The sequence below is a fragment of the Camelina sativa genome, chromosome 2 (assembly GCF_030686135.1).
Source record: "Camelina sativa cultivar CO46 ecotype springtype chromosome 2, ASM3068613v1".
In the NCBI taxonomy this organism is placed as follows: Eukaryota; Viridiplantae; Streptophyta; class Magnoliopsida; order Brassicales; family Brassicaceae; genus Camelina; species Camelina sativa.
Window position 1 is genome coordinate 18,414,196 of NC_141881.1, and position 20,257 is coordinate 18,434,452.

The 20,257-nt window shown below is 37.9% G+C and overlaps 4 protein-coding genes across 4 annotated transcripts; 3 read left to right on the plus strand and 1 right to left on the minus strand.

Moving 5' to 3' along the window:
- Positions 1-621: 621 nt before the first annotated feature.
- On the plus strand, positions 622-3,514 carry LOC147948821 (uncharacterized). The gene has a single exon (XM_087485586.1). The coding sequence runs from the start codon at positions 661-663 to the stop codon at positions 3,376-3,378; it is 2,718 nt and encodes a 905-aa protein (XP_087341712.1). The 5' UTR covers positions 622-660; the 3' UTR covers positions 3,379-3,514.
- Positions 3,515-5,564, plus strand: LOC104725067 (putative LRR receptor-like serine/threonine-protein kinase At3g47570). The gene is made up of 2 exons (XM_087485590.1): positions 3,515-4,980; positions 5,061-5,564. Exons 1-2 carry the CDS (start codon positions 3,741-3,743, stop codon positions 5,312-5,314), a joined length of 1,494 nt encoding a protein of 497 aa, XP_087341716.1. The 5' UTR covers positions 3,515-3,740; the 3' UTR covers positions 5,315-5,564.
- A 64-nt stretch (positions 5,565-5,628) lies between these two features.
- On the plus strand, positions 5,629-6,519 carry LOC147948822 (uncharacterized). Its single transcript, XM_087468712.1, has one exon. The coding sequence runs from the start codon at positions 5,629-5,631 to the stop codon at positions 6,517-6,519; it is 891 nt and encodes a 296-aa protein (XP_087324838.1).
- Positions 6,520-13,406: 6,887 nt separating this feature from the next.
- LOC147948823 (uncharacterized) lies at positions 13,407-14,003 on the minus strand. Its single transcript, XM_087468721.1, has 2 exons — positions 13,652-14,003; positions 13,407-13,534 (listed from the first exon to the last, which is right to left on the minus strand). Exons 1-2 carry the CDS (start codon positions 14,001-14,003, stop codon positions 13,407-13,409), a joined length of 480 nt encoding a protein of 159 aa, XP_087324847.1.
- Positions 14,004-20,257: the final 6,254 nt, after the last annotated feature.

Consider the following 20,257-nt stretch of genomic DNA (forward strand, 5'->3'; position numbering starts at 1 on the left):
AAACGTCATTTATTTGGAATAATATGTCATACAAAGTTATGAAACAAGCAATACGAGATTATGTCTGAATGTGATTATTGAAGACAACTTTACATTCTATTCTACTATATTTCAATTATTAAATATGGTGCGGATAAAATAACTATCAAAAAAACTTTTTTACAGTATTACTGGTAACAAAATATTATTTTGAAGTAGGATTGTGTTCTTCGACAAATTTAAAAGATTAGCAGTAATTTGTTTTAACATTTTCTGAGTCATTAATTATATATTGTATGTGAAGAAATTTTTTTTTGGACCGCCCTTCACCGACGCTGCCCATTCACAATCACAACTCTTTTGTAATTGCTCATTAATTTAAGGATTAATTTAACAAAAGAAGACTCCCTCCCTAATCACACATGACTTTGAACGTTGACTTGAGACTTCAAATAGCTTTTCGTCTCTTTGAAAACCTGTTTAGTGTTTAGTGATATGAATAAAAGTTAAAAGAACTGTTGGGACGTCACATTAAATAAGAAAATTCAAATTCTTTAATGCTGAAAAGAAAGCGGTCTGGGGCCATCAGGCTTGGCAAATAATTTTCCTATGCTCATCTCTTTAAAAAGCCTCCTTCTGAAAATGAGATGGCATTACTAATCTAAAGAACCTTGTATAATCATGAGGTTGTTTCTTTTACTTGTTTTCTATACTCTCATCTTACTTAAAAATGTGGATGTGGGTTTTGCTGATGAAGCGTCCAGGGTAGATGGTGATAGGCAAGCATTACTTGCGTTGAAGTCTCAAGTTTCTAAAAACAGACGAGTAGTATTGGCCTCGTGGAACCACTCTATTCAGCTCTGCGAGTGGTCTCATGTTACATGTGGCCGCAAACACAAAAGAGTTACTGGTTTAGACCTTGGAGGGTTGCAACTTGGTGGGATCATCTTGCCTTCTATCGGTAATCTTTCTTTTCTCAGAGTACTTAATCTTGGAGATAACTCTTTTAGTGGTACCATCCCAAAAGAGTTGGGAATGTTGTTCAGGCTTGAAAAGTTGAACATGAGCTACAATACTCTTGAAGGAGTAATTCCAAGCCTGTCTAACTGCTCTAGATTGGTGACCCTTGATTTAACCTCAAACCGTCTTATACATGGTTTACCTTCCGAGCTAGGATCGTTATCTAGCCTTAAAATCTTGCTTCTATCTAAAAACAACCTTTCAGGGACGTTTCCCACATCTTTTGGAAACCTAACATCTCTCCGTCAACTTTCCATTGCATATAATCATATGGAGGGGGAAGTTCCAGATTACATAGGTAGATTAACCAATATGATTTATCTCCAAATTTCGAAAAACAATCTCTCAGGTGTTTTCCCTCCAGAAATATACAACCTGTCCTCACTTAGGTTTTTATCCATTGTTGGCAATCACTTGTCGGGTAGTCTTAGGCCCGAATTTGGAAATATGCTTCCAAAGCTTGAGGAGTTGTATTTGGGGATGAATTCTTTTTCAGGAGATCTTCCCAAAACAATGTCCAATATCTCAACCCTTACACGTCTAGAGATGGGACAAAACTTTTTCACTGGATCTATCCCCGTTAGTTTTGGAACATTACACAATATTCAAATGTTGGGGCTTAATGAGAATTCTTTTGGAAACAACTCAGTTGGTGATCTGGATCTGGACTCCATATCTGCGCCTCTGTTTACCTTGGTCATGGATATCTTATCGAAACAATTGGACATGGCTGTAGCTCAGGGAAGGATTAATCCTCATCCCCAGTGCACAGATCCTCTGATCACTCATTTGAGCTTTGCTGATGATCTCTTAGTCTTCTTTGATGGGTCTGAATCATCATTGGTTGGAATCTTGGGAATTTTGGAGCAGTTCAAGCTAGCATCGGGACTGGGTATCAATCTGGCTAAATCTTGTCTTTTTCTTGATGGTGATAACAGGAATGTCATCCGGTCTCTAGCCTCAAGACTAAACCTAACGCATGGCTCTCTGCCTGTTCGATATCTTGGGGTTCCTCTCATTACAAAAAAGCTCTCTGACTCGGATTATCAGCCTTTAATTGAAAGAGTAAAATTGAGAATATCTGGCTGGACTCATCGACATCTATCCTTTGCTGGTCGGCTTCAACTTCTGCAATCGGTGATCAATAGCACTATTAATTTTTGGTCTTCAGTGTTCTTACTTCCATCAAAGTGCCTGGAGCAGTTGGAGAGACTTTGCTCTGCCTTCTTATGGAAGGGTGTAGCGGACAGTGCTAGAGGAGCTAAGGTTTCCTGGGAGGTTGTCTGTTCCCCTAAATCGACGGGGGGTCTTGGTCTGAAGAGATTGGCAGACTGGAATAAAGTCTTCGGGTTGAAGCTCATCTGGCTACTCTTTTCTCAAGCTGGTTCGCTGTGGGTTTCTTGGGTTAAGAAGCATCTTATAAGAGGTAGATGCTTCTGGACTGCTGACTTTAGAACAGTTGGAAGCTGGATATGGAGGAGATTGGTGAAGCTAAGGGCTCTTGCAAGACCCTTTATTCACTCGCACATTGAATCGGGTAACAATACTCTCTTCTGGCATGATAACTGGACAGGGTTAGGACCGTTGATCGAAATTATTGGAGAGAATGGTCCTCGCGTTTCTGGTATTGGAATTCTTTCAACAGTTGCTGGAGCTTCAAGGAATGGTGAATGGACCATTTCTCGTGGAAGGAATGCTCAACTACAATTGCTCAGATCCTGTTTACAGGACAAAACAACTCCTAACTCAACTCTTGGAGATGATGTTTTTGCTTGGAAACTAACATCGGATCAAACTCATGGTAATTTTTCATCAAGGAGAACATGGAATCATCTCCACCCTGTTGGTTCTCAAGTTCAGTGGCACACTCAGGTTTGGTTCAAGGAGCGCATACCAAAAATGGCTTTCATGGTCTGGTTAACAACTCTAAACAGACTTACAACAAGAGACAGAATGAGAAGCTGGAATCTGCAAGTTCCTGATTCTTGTCTCCTCTGTCTTGCTGGGACAGAGTCAAGGGATCACCTATACTTCCAATGCTCTTACTCCAAGGTCTTATGGTTTGATTTCTTTGCGCATCTTCTCCCTCAACTGCCAAGCTCTTACAATGGATTCCTCTCCTGGATAAAGAGACCTACAACAAATGGGAGACTCAATGTGATTTGCAAGCTTCTGTTCCATGCCCTAGTTTATTTCATCTGGTCAGAGAGGAACGCAAGAATTCATTCTACTGACTTTCGCTCCACGGATAGGATGAAAAAAGAAATCCAGCTACTTCTTAGGAGAAAATTGATTGCCCTCGACAAATCTGCAAGATCAAACACTCCCTCTGAAGAACACTTTCTCTACCTCTGGATCGCAAATTTCCAGTCTTTTTAACCCTCCTTTGTTTCTGGTCAACTGTTTAGATCGTGCTTGAGCTGTCATTGAGCCTACTATTGTACTCTCTTACAATTTTCAATATACCGATATCCCCTTTAAAAAAAAAAAAAAAAAAAAAAAAAAAAAAAATACCTACCTCTCTTGGAAAGCTTTTGGGGTTGCATGAAATTTTATTGAATTCAAATAGACTGTCAGGAGAGATACCAGCAAATCTCGGAAACATCACTCGGTTAGAAAACCTGAATTTGTTTGACAATAGTTTCCAAGGGAGCATTCCTCCAAGTCTTGGAAAATGTCAGTTTCTTTTACACCTTCACGTCGGATCAAATAGATTAAGCGGGACTATACCTCAAGAAATCATGCTAATAGAGTCTCTTATTTTGTTGTATATATCAAAAAACTTGTTGACTGGACCGTTTCCAAAAGATGTTGGAAGATTAAAATTCCTTGTTTTGCTATCGGCTGGAAACAATAGATTTCATGGAAACATCCCAGAGACCTTAGGGAGTTGTCTCTCGATGGAAAGAATTTCCCTGCAAGGAAACAGATTCGATGGAGCCATTCCAGATATCAGAAACTTGAGAGCTCTCAAACTCTTTAATTTATCGAACAACGATTTGTCCGGCAGTATACCTGAGTACCTAGCGAATTTTCCCTCGTTAGAGTATTTAGATCTCTCTGTTAACAACTTTGAAGGAATAGTTCCAACAAAAGGATTGTTTCAAACTCCTGAAAAATTTTCAGTATCTGGTAATGGAAAGCTTTGTGGAGGCATCCCTGAACTAAAGTTAAGGCCATGCCCTCTAAACTACGTTTCAAGGGCAAGAAGACATCCGTCAAACAGAAAGAAAATTTTCATCGGTGTCAGTGTTGGTGTAGCTTCTCTTTTGTTGTCACTGTTTGCTCTGAGTCTACTATACATGGTTATGAAACGTAAGAAGAAAGACGGTGCAAACAACGCCGACAACTTGCTGTCAGTGTCTCCGTTCTATGAAAGGATAAGTTATGAGGAGCTTCGAAGAGCGACTTGCGAGTTCTCATCAAGCAATTTGATTGGTTCAGGAAACTTTAGCTCTGTTTTTAAAGGGTTGCTTGGTCCCGAGTCCAAAGCTGTTGCAGTTAAAGTTCTGAATCTCCAAAAGCATGGGGCAGCCAAGAGCTTTATGGCGGAATGTGAAGCCTTGAAAAGTATAAGGCATCGAAACCTTGTGAAACTAGTGACAGCTTGTGCAAGCATTGATTTCAATGGAAATGAATTCAAAGCTCTTGTGTACGACTTTATGCCTAATGGAAACCTAGACACGTGGCTGAACCCAGAGGTTGAAGTTGGAAGCTCTGAAAGTCATGATCCAAGACCATTGAAGCTAAGTGAAAGACTTAACGTAGCCATAGATGTGGCTTCAGTTTTGGATTATATCCATTCCCAGTGTCACGACCCCGTAGCTCATTGTGATCTAAAGCCAAGCAATGTTCTTCTGGACAATGATCTAACAGCCCATGTCAGCGACTTTGGTCTTGCTCGAATCCTCGACCAGGAATCCTTCATCAACCAGTTGAGCTCCACGGGTGTCAGAGGAACCATCGGCTATGCAGCACCAGGTAAAAAGTACCTGTAAATATATATATGAAATTATTATATCTACATTTTTAATTTATTATTACTTTTGATCATCGTACAGAATATGGAATGGGAGGAAAACCATCGAGACAGGGAGATTTGTACAGTTTCGGAGTTCTTGTGTTGGAGATATTCACTGGGAAGCGTCCAACTGATCAACTCTTTGTCGGAGGTTTAACTCTCCGTAGCTATGCCGAGTCGGGGCTGCCAGAACATGTACTTGATATCGCTGACACATCGATTCTCCACGGTGAAGTTAACAACAAGAACATCAACATTGCTGAGTGTTTGAAGATGGTGTTTCTGTTGGAATAAGCTTGAAGTGAAGCTTGAGTGAAGTTAGTCCTAATTCTATATTAGTTATGTTTGTTAAGAGATAAGGATCAAAGTATTTAGGAGTTATCTAAATATCAAGGATTCCCAATAGGATTAGGATTAGCAAAGTAGTATATAAGGATGTGTTGAGATGTGACACAACTTATAAGGTTTTGTGAGAAAGAGAGATTGGAGAGCTTAAGTTTTGAGAGATTTTCTTAAGCTAATAAAAGTGAGATATACTTTTACTCTTGTGTTCTTAACAAACCTTTGAAGACTATATTTGGTATCAGAGCTGCACCACCACCGAAACCATGTCTGAGATAGTCGCAACTACACAGAAACCTAAAGAAGGAGGAGGAGGAGGAGGAACTCCTCCTATTGTTTGTCCTATGCTCACGTCGACCAACTACACTGTTTGGGCAATGAAGATGAGACTCGCTCTTAGAGTGCATAAAGTTTGGGATGCCATAGAACCTGAAACAGAGCAAGTTAACTCGGAACATAATGATATAGCGATGGCTCTATTGTTCCAATCTATCCCTGAAAATTTAACCCTGCAAGTCGGAGAGCTAGACACAGCTAAAAAGGTATGGGATGCAATTAGTTCTAGAAACGTTGGAGCTGAGAGAGTTCGAGAAGCGAGACTTCAAACACTAATGGCAGAATTTGAGAGACTAAAGATGAAAGATACTGAGACTATTGATGAGTTCTCGGGAAAATTAGCCACAATATCTTCAAAGTCAGCTGCTCTAGGGGCAAACATTGAAGAGCCTAAACTTGTCAAGAAGTTTCTTAATAGTCTACCTCGAAAGAAATTTATACAAATAGTAGCTTCCCTAGAACAAGTCCTTGATCTGAATAAAACCAGCTTTGAAGATATAATTGGTAGATTGAAAGCATATGAGGAACGGATTCGTGAAGAAGAAGATATTCAAGAGGATCAAGGAAAGTTGATGTACACAGAGGCACAAACAAATCAACATTACCGAGATTACAACAATGAAGCCGGAAGTTTCAGGGGAAGAGGTCGAGGTGGAAGATCGTTTTTTAGAGGACGAGGGAGAGGACGTAATGGTGGACGAATCAACATGTCTCAGATTGCATGTTTTCGGTGCGATCAGGTTGGCCACTTCGCATCGCATTGCCCAGATCGATTGCTTAAGTTACAGGAAACAGAAGAAAACAACAACAAGGATACATAAGATGCAAACGAGCTGTTAATGCACGAAGTGGTCTATTTGAATGAGAAAGATTGTATACCAAGCAAGTATGAGAAGGATATGATATCATGTGAGATTGAGAAGAATTCAGAAAGAGATAACATATGGTATCTTGACAATGGGGCAAGTAATCATATGACTGGTGATAGAAGGTATTTTAATAAGTTAGACAGCTCAGTGACTGGAAAAGTTCGCTTTGGTGATGATTCTAGGATTGACATCAAAGGGAAAGGGACAATTGCTTTCATTGATCAGAATGGAAAATCACGTATTATGACTGATGTTTATTTCATTCCTGATCTCAAAAGCAATATTATAAGCCTTGGTCAGGCAACTGAAGCTGGTTGTGACATACGGCTAAGAGGAAATTACTTGACTATGAATGATGAAGAGGGAAATTTGCTGGTAAAGACAGAGAAGTCTAAAAATCGATTGTACAAAGTTCGTATGGGAATACAGAACAACATTCTATTATATTTTGCAGAGTCGAGTGAGTCAAGCAAGTGGCATGCTAGATTGGGGCACATCAACTATGCAACGTTGACATCAATGTTAGAGAAGGAACTAGTCTTAGGAGCTCCAAAGATATCAGCTGGAAAAGAGATTTGTACTTCATGTTTGTTAGGGAAACAAACAAGGCGTGTGTTTCCTCAAGCCACAACTTTTCGAGCCAAACAAAGACTAGAGCTCATCCATGGAGATCTTTGTGGCCCAATCACACCAAAAACCCCTGCTGGAAATAGATATGTGTTTGTAATCATTGATGATTACTCTCGTTACATGTGGACCATGTTGTTAAAGGAGAAAGGAGAAGCGTTCTACAAATTTCAAAAATTCAAAGCTATGATTGAAAAAGAAGTTGTTGAACGAATACAGACTTTCAGATCAGACAGAGGAGGAGAGTTCTTGTCAACTGAGTTTAACACGTTTTGTGAAAGGGCAGGCATCAAGAGACAATTAACGGCACCGTACACCCCACAACAGAACGGAGTTGTTGAGAGACGTAATCGGACTTTGATGGAGATGACTAGAAGCATATTAAAACATATGTGAATGCCAAATCACCTTTGGGGAGAAGCTCTTAGACACTCAACCTATCTACTGAACAGAGTCGCAACACGAGCCTTGAAAGATATGACTCCCTACGAGTTCTTCCGCGAAAGGAAGCCAACAGTTGAACACATTAAGATTTTCGGGTGTATTGCTTATGCAAAAGTCGAAAAAACAAACCTTAAGAAGCTGGATGATCGAACAAGAGTGCTTGTTCACTTAGGAACTGAACCTGGTTCCAAAGCATATCGATTGTTGGATCCTCAGACAAAGCGGATAGTAGTTAGTAGAGACGTTGTGTTCGACAAATCTAAAGGCTGGGATTGGGACAAAACTCTATCTACGGAAGATAGTAGTGAGAGTTTTACGATCAGCCTGGGAGAATTTGGAAATCACGGGCTCCGTGAGTTTGATGAAAAACAAACCCAAAATAAAGACACAGACGAGAAATCACAGAACGAGAAGGAAGAAGCAACACGCGAGGGAGAAACTGAACAGGAGAGAAAAACAGAGCATGAGGGGTTTAAAGCGAAAACAGAGCATCAGTCCCAACAGTCACGAGAAACAGAGCAGTTGCAAGAAAGCGAAGCCATACCTGCGAAGGATTTTGAGCCTGAGCTCCGACGATCAACACGACCAAGAACAAAGCCTAAACACCTAGACGACTATGTGTTACTTGCAGAGACAGAAGGAGAATTTCTGTTACTTAGTCTTAATAATGAACCTCGTGATTTTGGTGAAGCGATGGTGTCTAAGGAGTGGACAAGGGCTTGTGAGGAGGAGATAGGTTCGATTGAGAGGCTTGGAACATGGGAGCTTGTTGATCTACCATTTGGAGCAAAACCAATTGGCTTAAAGTGGGTATTCAAGCTGAAAAGGAACTCTGATGGCAGCATTAACAAGTATAAGGCTCGACTTGTTGCTAAAGGATATGTACAGAAATATGGTGTGGACTTTGAAGAGGTTTTTGCTCCTGTTGCTAGGATTGAAACCATAAGGCTACTTATTGATCTTGCGGCTGCACATAGTTGGGAGATACATCATTTAGATGTCAAGACTGCTTTTCTTCATGGAGAGATTAAGGAGACTGTTTTTGTTAATCAACCAGAGGGTTTTGAGGTAAAAGGCAGTGAGGGGAAGGTTTACAGACTCAACAAAGCCTTGTATGGATTAAGGCAGGCACCTAGAGCCTGGAATAATAAGTTAAACCATATCTTGATGGAGTTGAAGTTTGTGAAGTGTTCAAAAGAACCTTCTGTCTATCGGAAGAATATTGGAACTGATATGCTTATCATAGGTGTCTATGTGGATGACTTATTTGTTACAGGAACAAGTCTGGTAGTAGTTAACAAATTTAAGGAGGAGATGGCTTCTAAATTTGAAATGAGTGATCTAGGGAGATTTAACTTATTATCTTGGAATGCAAGTTGATCAACATTCGGATGGAATCACTCTAAATCAAGCGAGATATGCTTGTAAGATTTTGGAAGAGACTGGTATGTCTCGTTGCAACTCGGTTTTGATTCCCATGGAGCCGGAGCTAAAGTTGTCTAAGGCCGAGAAAGAAAAGGAGATAGATGCAACAGATTACAGGAAGAAGGTCGGATGCTTGAGGTACTTGTTGCATACTAGACCAGATCTTTCATATTGTGTAGGAAAACTTAGTAGGTATATGCAAAGCCCAAGAGAGTCACATGGAGTGGCAATGAAGCAGTGTTTAAGATATCTCAAGGGAACCACTACTCTTGGTCTGTCTTACGGTAGAAAGAAGGTGCCGCGGCTCATTGGTTACAGTGACAGTAGCCATAACATTGATGAAGATGATGGTAGGAGCACTTCCGGGCATATTTTCTATCTTGGGGATAGTCCTATCACTTGGTGCTCACAGAAACAAGATGTTGTGACTTTATCTTCATGTGAGGCAGAGTTCATGGCTGGAACAGAGGCGGCAAAGCAAGCTGTTTGGTTACAAGATTTATTGGTTGAAATTACAGGAGCTGCGGAAGAAAAGGTTATCATTCGAATTGATAATCAATCAGCAATTGCTCTTACAAAAAACCCTGTTTTTCATGGAAAGAGTAAACATATACATAGGCGCTATCACTTCATAAGAGAAAGGGTTGAGAATGAGCAAATTGAGGTGGAGCATGTACCAGGCAAGGAACAAAGAGCTGATATTCTTACTAAGGCATTAGACAAAAACAAGTTCAAAGAAATGAGGAGTCTCATGGGAGTTCAAGACATAAGGTTCAAGCTTAAGGAGGAGAATGTTGGAATAAGGTTGAAGTGAAGCTTGAGTGAAGTTAGTCCTAATTCTATATTAGTTATGTTTGTTAAGAGATAAGGATCAAAGTATTTAGGAGTTATCTAAATATCAAGGATTCCCAATAGGATTAGGATTAGCAAAGTAGTATATAAGGATGTGTTGAGATGTGACACAACTTATAAGGTTTTGTGAGAAAGAGAGATTGGAGAGCTTAAGTTTTGAGAGATTTTCTTAAGCTAATAAAAGTGAGATATACTTTTACTCTTGTGTTCTTAACAAACCTTTGAAGACTATAGTTTCATGTGGGATTAAGGTGTTGTGAAGAATCTCCCACAAATCGAATGACGATGGCTGAAGCTTTAGCTGTATTAGTCTCACTCAGAAACAGGTTCTTTATAACCAAGAGGACAACATTCAGGGCAGGTCATTAGCTTTGGGTGGTCTAAGACACTTATATTTATGTGGCCTCATAATCAACAAGACAACAATTAATGTATTCTATGCCGACGACGGTGACAGTTATGGAGATTTGAGACGGGAGTGGCAGTGTTTACGAAGTTAAGACACGGTGGCGGTGGTTTTGTGGAGATTAGAGACGGGCGACGGTGTTCGTCAACGGTTTCTCTAATTTTACTTTGTCAAGGTTGTCTAATTTCTTCTTCTTCTTTTTTTTTCTTTGTTGAGGATTGTTACACGTTTACTTTTCTATATGTATAAGGATCGTTTCTGTTATTGCCTTGCAAAAATAAGTCAGTACGGAAGAGAAATTAATAATGCATATAATTGCCAAAACAAGAGAAGAACGTGTACGTAGCGAACACTATTAGGAGATTTCTGAGATTACGAGATTGAGTTAAATGGAAAGTTAATATTTGTGTAATATTCTCCTATTGCTAAATAAGTAGACTTACCATTATTGAATATGTAAATAACTTGTTAGACAAGTTATATCTCTTGTATAAATATAAGCCTAGAGGCTAATGAATAAAATGAAAGAAACTATTCTACTACTAAGGTTTCCTCCAAATTTATCAAACACATCAAACAAGAGACCACTAACACATATACTAACGTTTCATAAGTGTGACCTATTTTTTTTTTTTTTGTCTTAAAGCAAGCGTTTTACTTGATTCATAGAACGGCCAGGCTTAGTGATGTTGTAGTCGCTGCAGTTGTTTGTCATTTTTGACAAACTTTGCACAGGGTGATTAATTGAACATGTTTTCGACGCTGTAAGTATGATTACAATACCCAAACACATAACCAGATGTATACTTATGTGCGTAGCGCTTTTGTATTTTAAAATTCAATTTTTTGGTTCCGCCACTGATCTCGACACCTCAACGATTTCCCAACAACTTTAATTTTTCGGTCACATTTTCATAAAAAATTCCCAACTTTCTTAAACTTTACCTCGAAATAGCTCACTATAATTGGGCATCTTTTCCTTTCGGTCGTTATATGACCACAAACTGTTCTAACTTGTTACAAGACATTTACCTATTTACACATATACATCCAGAATTACCTACGGCGAAGCACCTACGACCAAGACGAAGCCAAGGAGTGTGATCGACCACTTAGTCGACTAGGACCCTTAACAATAGACGAAAAGGGTGGAATCGATTGACACCGGAGGTTCAGGACAATGTGATCAATCACATGGTCGATCAACCGGTTGATTAGAGTGACAACATGATATCAACGCGACCTTAAGCGACCTAGTGATCGATCGATCGGAGCCAAGGACATGATCTACCATATGGTCGATTGCAAGGTTGACCGCAATGCGTTTTCTCAAGCAAAATACCAGGTTAGATCCGGTTTGTCTCGGGTTGACCTGGTTTGCACCATCTATCTATAAATACAATGTTGACATATTTTTTAAAGGATATTATGCTTGTTTTGAAAAGCTCTTTCTTTTCAGATTTTGTATGAATCTTAAGTACTTTTATACAATCTAATCTTATTTTCTTTGAGATTTCTTGTTGATTTCCTTTTGTTATTATGGTCGTCCAAAGAAACAACATGGATATTTGTGTCTTTTGAGCCTTTGGGTTTCATAGATTAGGGTGGGTTGTTGATTAATTCAAGATGTTTATGACTTAATTTCAATACATCCTTACTCTCTAGGTTTCTTAGTGCTAGATTACTCTTTCATTTAACTAGTCTAGATAATAGGAAATTTCAGGCATGAAAAGTGTTCGATGAATTTTGGAAAAAAACTTAGTCAGTGTTAGCTAAGACTTGGAATAATCCCCATTGATCATTTGATTGCAAACAAAGTTGTTGATGATTACCATAGAAATGGATTAGTGTAGATTAGTGATCTAAGACCTTAAGTGAGCACTGTTAGATTGACCGTGCATCTTGAATAGTTGAATTGATCACCCGAGTCAATAATCTACCGAAGACTCGTCTTTTATTTATTGCTTAAAATCGCTTTGCTTATTTCTCGCGTTATTTGAATTCTAATGTACAGTATTTAGTCTTTTTAAAATTTGACTTGGTTAGGGCATCTTTATAGGGAGATCAGTTTAGAGTGTTTTTAGAATATAAATATTGTGAAGATAATGTAAGATTAGTAGTTAAGAACTTTTGTTAAAAAATTAGTTATTGGAAGAACATGTTTAAGATCTTAAGATTTAATAATATATTATTCTTAAACATATTACAACTATAAAAATTTATAAAATAACATTTTAATTGCAAACTTATAAAACTTTTACTAAAATTCAAAATACAATACCAAATTTTTATGAAACAAAAAAAGACATTGTAAATAAAATTTTTTTAAAAAACAAACAAACATATTAATTAATTAATTAAACAAGACAAACATTTTATTTAATTAATACATAAATTAATGTCCAAATTTATTCCATATATTCTCAATCAAATCTTCTTTTAATTTGTGATGTGTTTGTTTATCATGAATTATTGTATAGTTATCACCTAAACCCTCAAGATTTGAAGGCATATTTACTGAAAACGTAAGATCCGGAGTAGTTCCAGTTCCATCTTCTTGTTGGAATTCTTGTTCGTCATAGAGTGTGTATGAATCTCGTTCATCTTCGACAATCATATTATGGAGTATGAGACATGCTCTCATAATATATGCAATTTTACCCTTTGACCATAAAAGAGATGAATTTTTAATCATGGCGAATCTAGATTGCAGGACTCCAAATGCACGCTCAACATCTTTTCGTGCACCTTCTTGACGTTCTGCAAACAATCGATGTTTCAGGTGTTGTGGTTGTGGGATGGATTTAACAAATGTTGCCCATTCGGGGTAAATACCATCCGTCAGATAGTAAGCCAAATTATACTCATTTCCGTTGACATAGTACGTAACTTCGGGAGCTCGACCGTAAATAATGTCATTAAATACTGGTGATTAATCAAGAACATTTAAATCGTTACAAGTACCTGGAGCTCCAAAAAATGCGTGCCATATCCAGAGATCTTGTGAAGCTACCGCCTCCAAAACAATTGTTGGCTTACCGGTGCCTCTTGAATACATTCCTTTCCAAGCGGTTGGGCAATTTTTCTACTTCCAGTGCATACAGTCGATGCTTCCAACCATCCCGGGAAAACCCCTCTGTTCTCCATAAAAGAGTAGCCTTTGAAGATCCTCTGGTGTTGGTCGGCGTAGGTATTCAGTGCCAAACAAGTCAACTATTATGACGACAAAATGTTCCAAACATTTACGAGCAGTACATTCAGCAAGACGTATATATTCGTCAACCAAGTCTGACCCAGTCTCATATGCTAATAGTCAAATTGCTGCAGTACATTGTTGTAGCGGTGATAGACCATTCCGGAAGGTTGCATCCCTTTTCGGCTTAAAATATGGAACTTCTTCACTGAGACGATTCACAATACGCAAGAACAATGGCTTGTTCATTTGAAACCGTCGGCGGAATTGGTGAGCATTGTAAGTCGTATTATCAGAAAAATAATCGTTCCACAAACGTTCATGCTCTTCTTCGCGTTTTCTATCGATATATGTACGTGGTTTCCTTTCGACCGGAATTTCCTCTTCAACAGCTTCAAATTGGTTACTAAATTGCTCTTGAAAGAATTGGTTTAAACTATCATTATTGGGATCATAATGGTAGTGAAAATTGTTGGAAGAAGATGCCATAAAAGCTATGTATTAATAAGATGAACAAAGAGAGAAGAGAATTGTATGTTTTTGGTGAGAGAAAGAAATTGGTTTGATTTTGAATAAGATGAACAAAAGAGAGAAGATGAACAAAAGAGAGAAGAGAAAATTGGTTTGATTTTGATGATTTACACTCTTGTGCTTTTCTCATATATATAGAGGGCAAATACATGGGCATGTCATACTTCATATTTGGACAAACTAAGTCATTTTCGGACAAACTTGGTAATTTTCGAACAAACTTGGTCATTCTCGGGCAAACTCATGTGAACTTTCGAAGAGCTTGTGACAAACTCATGTGAACTCTTGTGACTCTGTCTATAAAACTAAAATCCAAAGAAAGAAAACAAATTCATGTGACTCTGTCTTTCAAACTAAAATCCAAACAAAGAAAACAAATTCATGTGACTCAGTCTTTATAACTACAATCCAAATACCAAAGCTTCACTGCTAGCCGATTCAAAGCCTACAACATACATACATTAGTCGATCCACATCTTCACTACTAGCCGATTCAAAGCCTAATCTAGTTTACTTAAACAAGAGAAATACCACTAGCATAACAATCATACCGAAGCAAATAACAACTACAAATTTAGGGGCCATTTGACACAATGGTTTCTTCTCTCGTGCCTCAGTAACAACCCTCTCCAGGTTCACCAACCTCTGATCTGAATGGTTTTGTTGGTCCTTGAGCTGGATCAGTTGGTCCTTGAGCTGGATCAGTTGTGTCTCATAATCAGGAATTGGTTCAGCTTCACAGCTCCACAGACTAGTGAATCCAATCTCAGTTGATGGTTGCGGAGGATAGTAACAGGTCTCAGCCTCCTCTTCTGAATCGCTACAATAGTCTAATGGGCTGTTTATACCGTAGTCGTATTCAGAGTTCATGTCTTCTTCAAATTGAAACCAAAAACACATAGATAAGTATAACATTTTAGAGTCCCAATAGATAAATATGAAACACATGTGAAACCGAAAACACATGGATTTATTAAACATAAGCCGATTCATTAAAAACACATGTGAAACATAAACATAAGCCAATTCATTAAAAACATAAACTAGAGTTAAAACAAAAGACAAACATACTTAAAACAAACATAAGACAAACATACTTAAAACAAACATAAACTAGGGTTAAAACAAACATAAACTAGAGTTAAAACAAACATCTAAGCTAAAACAGTTCAGCCATTAGCTTCTTCTTTAGAGTTTTTTCATCTTCATCTAGCGTTTCTTTCTTGGCAATGAGAGTGTCAAGAATGGACATCTTTTGAAGTTCTTTCATGCCCTCTAAATCCTTCTTTTTGATCTCCCACATGTGACTAAACTGTGCTGATGGTGCAGGCTTCTCTTTACCTTTGTTCTTTGATTTTTTTCATTGCCTTTATGCCAGCATGCCTGCTCTCGTGCTCACCCACAACAGGCCCTGAAGATGATGCAGCATCATTGGCTTTTCTTTTGTTAGAGCTGGTTGTCTTTGGAGTGGGGTTCATAGCCTCCAGATTAATCCATTTCTGTTCATAGCGAAGCACATTCCAAGCATACTCCAAACCAAACTTCCTCTTGTACAGCTTAGTGTAGATTTGGTGAGCATTCTGCAGAATATCCAAATCATTCATGCCACTAGCTTTCTCACCCTTTGCCTCTGCATAAGCTCCACAGAACCTACTCACTTCCTTGCTGATTTTTTGCCATCTTTGTCTACAATGGTCAGGGAGCCTTGGTTCACCACCACCAAGTACATGATCACTTGTTGCATAATAGTCACCAATACGCTTCCAAAAGGACCCAAACGGTTGGTCATTCCCAACTATTGCATCCTTCGATGTGTTTAACGAGCCACTTATTAGGACTAAGTCATCTTGTGTGGACCATATCCTTCTCTCCCTACACTGTTCTGCTGTCTCTTCTGGTTGACTAGGAAGTTGACTCGGCTGTGAACTAGTTTGTGAACTAAAAGAAGGGATTTGAGAGGAACCAATGTTTACATTGGGAGCAAAGCTGTCGTATGGGAAGTTAAGAAGACTAAAGTAGGATTGAGACTGACTATTAGGAGTATTATTTGATTCCATAGCAATCAGATTTAAAACGGAAGAAGGTGAGGAAGAGAGATTATTGGAAAGTTCTTAGAGATTGGTAAGAAAGAAGGAAATAAGATTGGTTAATATAGAGAAGTTAAGAAGATCATTAAATTCAAAGTTTGGTGTTGTTAGAGACTTTTAATTCTAAATAACCATTACCTACTTCAGTCAAATCAGAAGTAAATAAATGTCATTGAGTGTTTTTAATATTTAAACCAAAAAGTTTGGTTTCGTTAAAGCATTGAACTCAGTTTACAACTATAGTCTACACCATCACAACTAAACAACCAACCTAGACAATCGCAATCACCATCACAATAACCAAGCAAACAACACTTTACAAGCAACTACAATCACCTAAAATCTATGAATAACCAGTTACTACACAACTACACAAACCACTCAAACATATTATACAATAGACAAACCAATCAACCATCCGATACCATCACAACTAAAGTTCAGTTTCGTTAATGTGATAAACCAATCAACCAACCTAGACCATCACAATAACCAAGCAAACAACACTTTACAAGCAACTACTCAAACATATTATACAATAGACAAACCAATCTTTAAACCAATCACTCAAACACCACTCAAACACAAACCATTTGACTATAGTAGCGATTCAAACCAATCTTTAAGTGATTCAAACCATTAGACTATATAGTAGTGATTCAAACCAATCTTTAAACCAACCACTCAAACACAAACCATTAGACTATAGTAGCGATTCAAACCATTAAACTCAAACACCACTCTTTAAACACAAACCACTCAAACATATTATACAATAGACAAACCAATCTTTAAACCAATCACTCAAACACCACTCAAATCTTTAAACCAAAATGTTCGAACATTGCATTACATATAGTGAGTTTGACTTACCTTTTACTTTCGAGTAAGGAAGGTTGTTGATGGTGGTCCGATTTAATTTGTCCTGGTTAACCTCACCTACAAGCCTCATAAACAAATCAAAATCGATTAATGTTTATCGGTGTAAAGTTCATTTCAAATAGAGGGCAAAATCGATTAGAAATCACTCATACACATCGATTAAGGTTGATTTTCAATACAACACACGACCCTAAATCGATGAGACGAAACCCTATAACATGATACTAAATCGAAACCTAATTCAGAGATGAGATTAGGTTTATATCACCGGAGATTTTGTCTATATCGCCGGAGATGAGATTTGCGTGCCAGAGGAGACAGAGAAGACGAGGAGATCTTGAGCTTGGCGAGACAGAGGAGACAGAGGAGATCTATTGACTTGGCGAGACAGAGGAGACAGAGGAGACGAGGAGATCGCTGGACTTGCGAGACAGAGGAGAGAGAGGCAAAATTACCTCTCGATTTTGGTGTTTTAACGGCCGGAAAACACACCGGAATCAGAGACGATGGTGCGAAAACAAATCTCTCGCCGTTTCGCCGTTTGGGAGAGAAGAAGAAAACCCTAGCCACGACCCTGAACAAAATGAAAAATGAAACAAAGTCTCGGTTGAAAAAAAATTCTTTCCAATCCGCAAGAGACACGTCACACAAGATCAAGCCCAACAACAGTTCTAGATTAAGATCCATGAGCATGATCTTAAGTCCACTATTCCATTATTTTCATTTTTAAAAAGCCTAAGAACACACTACTTGATATAGCGATAAAGATGGCCTTACAGTTCTCATTTCAACTTGTTTGCCTAGATTAAACAATTGCATGTATGCTTTAGTAAGCTAAATAATTAATATTTCAACACTGCCAGACACCTGTAGTATCACTATCAAGTAGTGGAGGTTTAAACTTTTGAGCTATGATAGATGATTACAAACTTTATTTATCTATATAAATAAATTAGTTGAATGATAATATATTTAAACCCAAAAAAGATTGAGAAATACTCTAGAATAGCACTAATCTTGAATAGCAAGCTTGAATATTCCAAAATTAGCATTATTCTTTTTTTTTTTAATCTTAAATAATAAAATTAATTATAATACTTTCGATTTTAATAGTTTCACTGCAGCTTCTGGCAATGCTTGCGGCAAAGCTTTGGTCACGCTTCTTCTTTTTTGTGTATCAGTTCCGATCTCAAATGTAAGAAGAATATGAAAATGCAGTTACCGCAACAGGCTGTTGTTTGGAACAAGGAGCTGCAAGGACACAAGACTTTGCATCTGAGGATAGTGAAGGATGACAAGGAAGCACAGCTGACGTGTCAAGTCCGGTGTTGGTCTAATATGAAGATAAAACAGAATCGGGAGAAAAGATATTTGGAGAATATCGTTCTCGATAATTAGGGAAAGTGAGACCTTGGCGAACAAGTAATTGCCTTAGACGAAGATTTGAAGATCTTTTAGTTAAGATTTTGTGAGGTCTAGTATAAAAGACAGAGGGAGTTTAGTCATAGGTTTTTAACACTTGAAAACCTTTTGTGAGTGATTGTAACTTCGAGGCTGATCAAAGAAAGCTAAGAAGGTGAGTGTTGAGACATCCTCTTAGATCTATAATTGGGTTAGTTTAGATAGAGAAGAGGAGAGTGCTTAGATTTATTCTTGTATTCATTTACTTGTTTTATAAGAATAAAATATATAAGTGTTGGCTTGGTGTTTTCCAAGCAGAAGATTGTGGTGCTTAAACCTCTATACCTTAAGAAGCAGAAGAAGAAGAAGAAGTGAACAGAGAAAATGGTTGCATACCACAGATGGAAGAGTTTTGAGGATAACGAAGATCGGCAGGAGAAGCCACGCTGTTATAGCCCTCGTTACTCCGTTCTCAGTCAAAACCTTATTCAGGTACTCTTACCGTTAAATTATTCTAATCATGATTTTACAATTGGCTTGAGATTGAATTGAACATTTATGGTTGGTGAATCGTGTAGGTTTAGGAATTTTTTGAATTGATGGCACAATTTGTTGATGGATTAAAGTTCTCGGGAGGATCCAACAATTTAATTCCATATACACACACATTTACACCCTCACAAAGATAGAGAGAGAGAGAGAGAGAGAGAGAGAGAGAGAGAGAGAGAGAGAGATAAAAAAGCATACGACTTTTGCCTCTTCTCATCATCCTCACTCATATCACTTTGTTTTATGATTTAGTTTTTTTTTCATAAACACAAGTAAATAAAGGGTTTTTTCTTGATTGTACACTATTTCAATTTGAGAAGAGAGAGGAAGAGATGCCATGAACATCTTCAAGAAGAAGACCACTCCCAAAGGTAAACAAAAAGTTGATAATTTTGTTATTATTGTTAGTGTTCTGTTTGTTTTATCTTCTTCATCTATGAAATTGCGATTAATGGTATCAATCTTGTTGGTGAAACAAACTCAATCTGGACAAAAATGGGAGCTTTAAGTGTTTGTTGGGTTCAAAATTGGATCTTGCTGTGTGGATTTTTGTTATCCATAAAAGGGTAGATAGATTTCTTTATTAAATGTAGAAAATTAGTAAGTTGTCTTGATTTATGTTAGCTTGTGAAGTTTATAATCCTGCTTTTTAATTGTTTTGGATTTTTTATTTTCTGATTCTGTAGATGCTCTTCGTACCAGTAAGAGAGAGATGGTTGTTGCTACAAGAGGTATGTTGAATAGGTTCCAATCTCTATCTAACAAAGTTTGGTTTTTGATTTAAGTATAGATTGTGTTTTGATCGGTGTCACTCTATTGCTACTTTGCTACTTAGTAAATGGATTTGGTTGAGTGAAAAATGTTTTACCTTACCAGTTGTGGTTGAGATTCACCAAGGACGCATAGATATTCACATTACATTACATTGTACTAGGAAAATTGATTGAATTAAGTATAGTCTAAAATTCAGGAAGCATTGTTGAAAATTTAGGAAGGGATCCGTAAATATTAGGACGACCTTCCTAAACGGTACAAGATAAACTTTGGCGATGGTTCTTGACGAAACCAATGGTGGTGCGGTTTGGTTAGGCGGTGGTGGTGGAGGAGAAAAGGAAGAGAACGAGGAAAGTGGTTCGTGGGGAAGGAATCAAGAAGATGTTCTCAATTTAAACCTATGACTAAAGGTGTTTTGGCTAGATTTGGGAGGTGGATTGTGTCTAAGGAGAAGAATGCAAACTAGGCATACCTTTTTCTGAATATTTAGGATTACCTTCCTACAACTGAAGAATGTCT

Excerpts from the sequence above, each read along its gene's own strand:
- LOC147948821 (XM_087485586.1), top strand. The coding sequence starts at position 661 with ATGAGGTTGTTTCTTTTACTTGTTTTCTATACTCTCATCTTACTTAAA.
- LOC104725067 (XM_087485590.1), top strand. The coding sequence starts at position 3,741 with ATGCTAATAGAGTCTCTTATTTTGTTGTATATATCAAAAAACTTGTTG. Across the intron at positions 4,981-5,060 it reads CATCGGCTATGCAGCACCAG|AATATGGAATGGGAGGAAAA; the intron begins GTAAAAAGTACC and ends ATCATCGTACAG.
- LOC147948822 (XM_087468712.1), top strand. The coding sequence starts at position 5,629 with ATGTCTGAGATAGTCGCAACTACACAGAAACCTAAAGAAGGAGGAGGA.
- LOC147948823 (XM_087468721.1), bottom strand. The coding sequence starts at position 14,003 with ATGGCATCTTCTTCCAACAATTTTCACTACCATTATGATCCCAATAAT. Across the intron at positions 13,535-13,651 it reads TCTATCACCGCTACAACAAT|TTGACTTGTTTGGCACTGAA; the intron begins GTACTGCAGCAA and ends TCGTCATAATAG.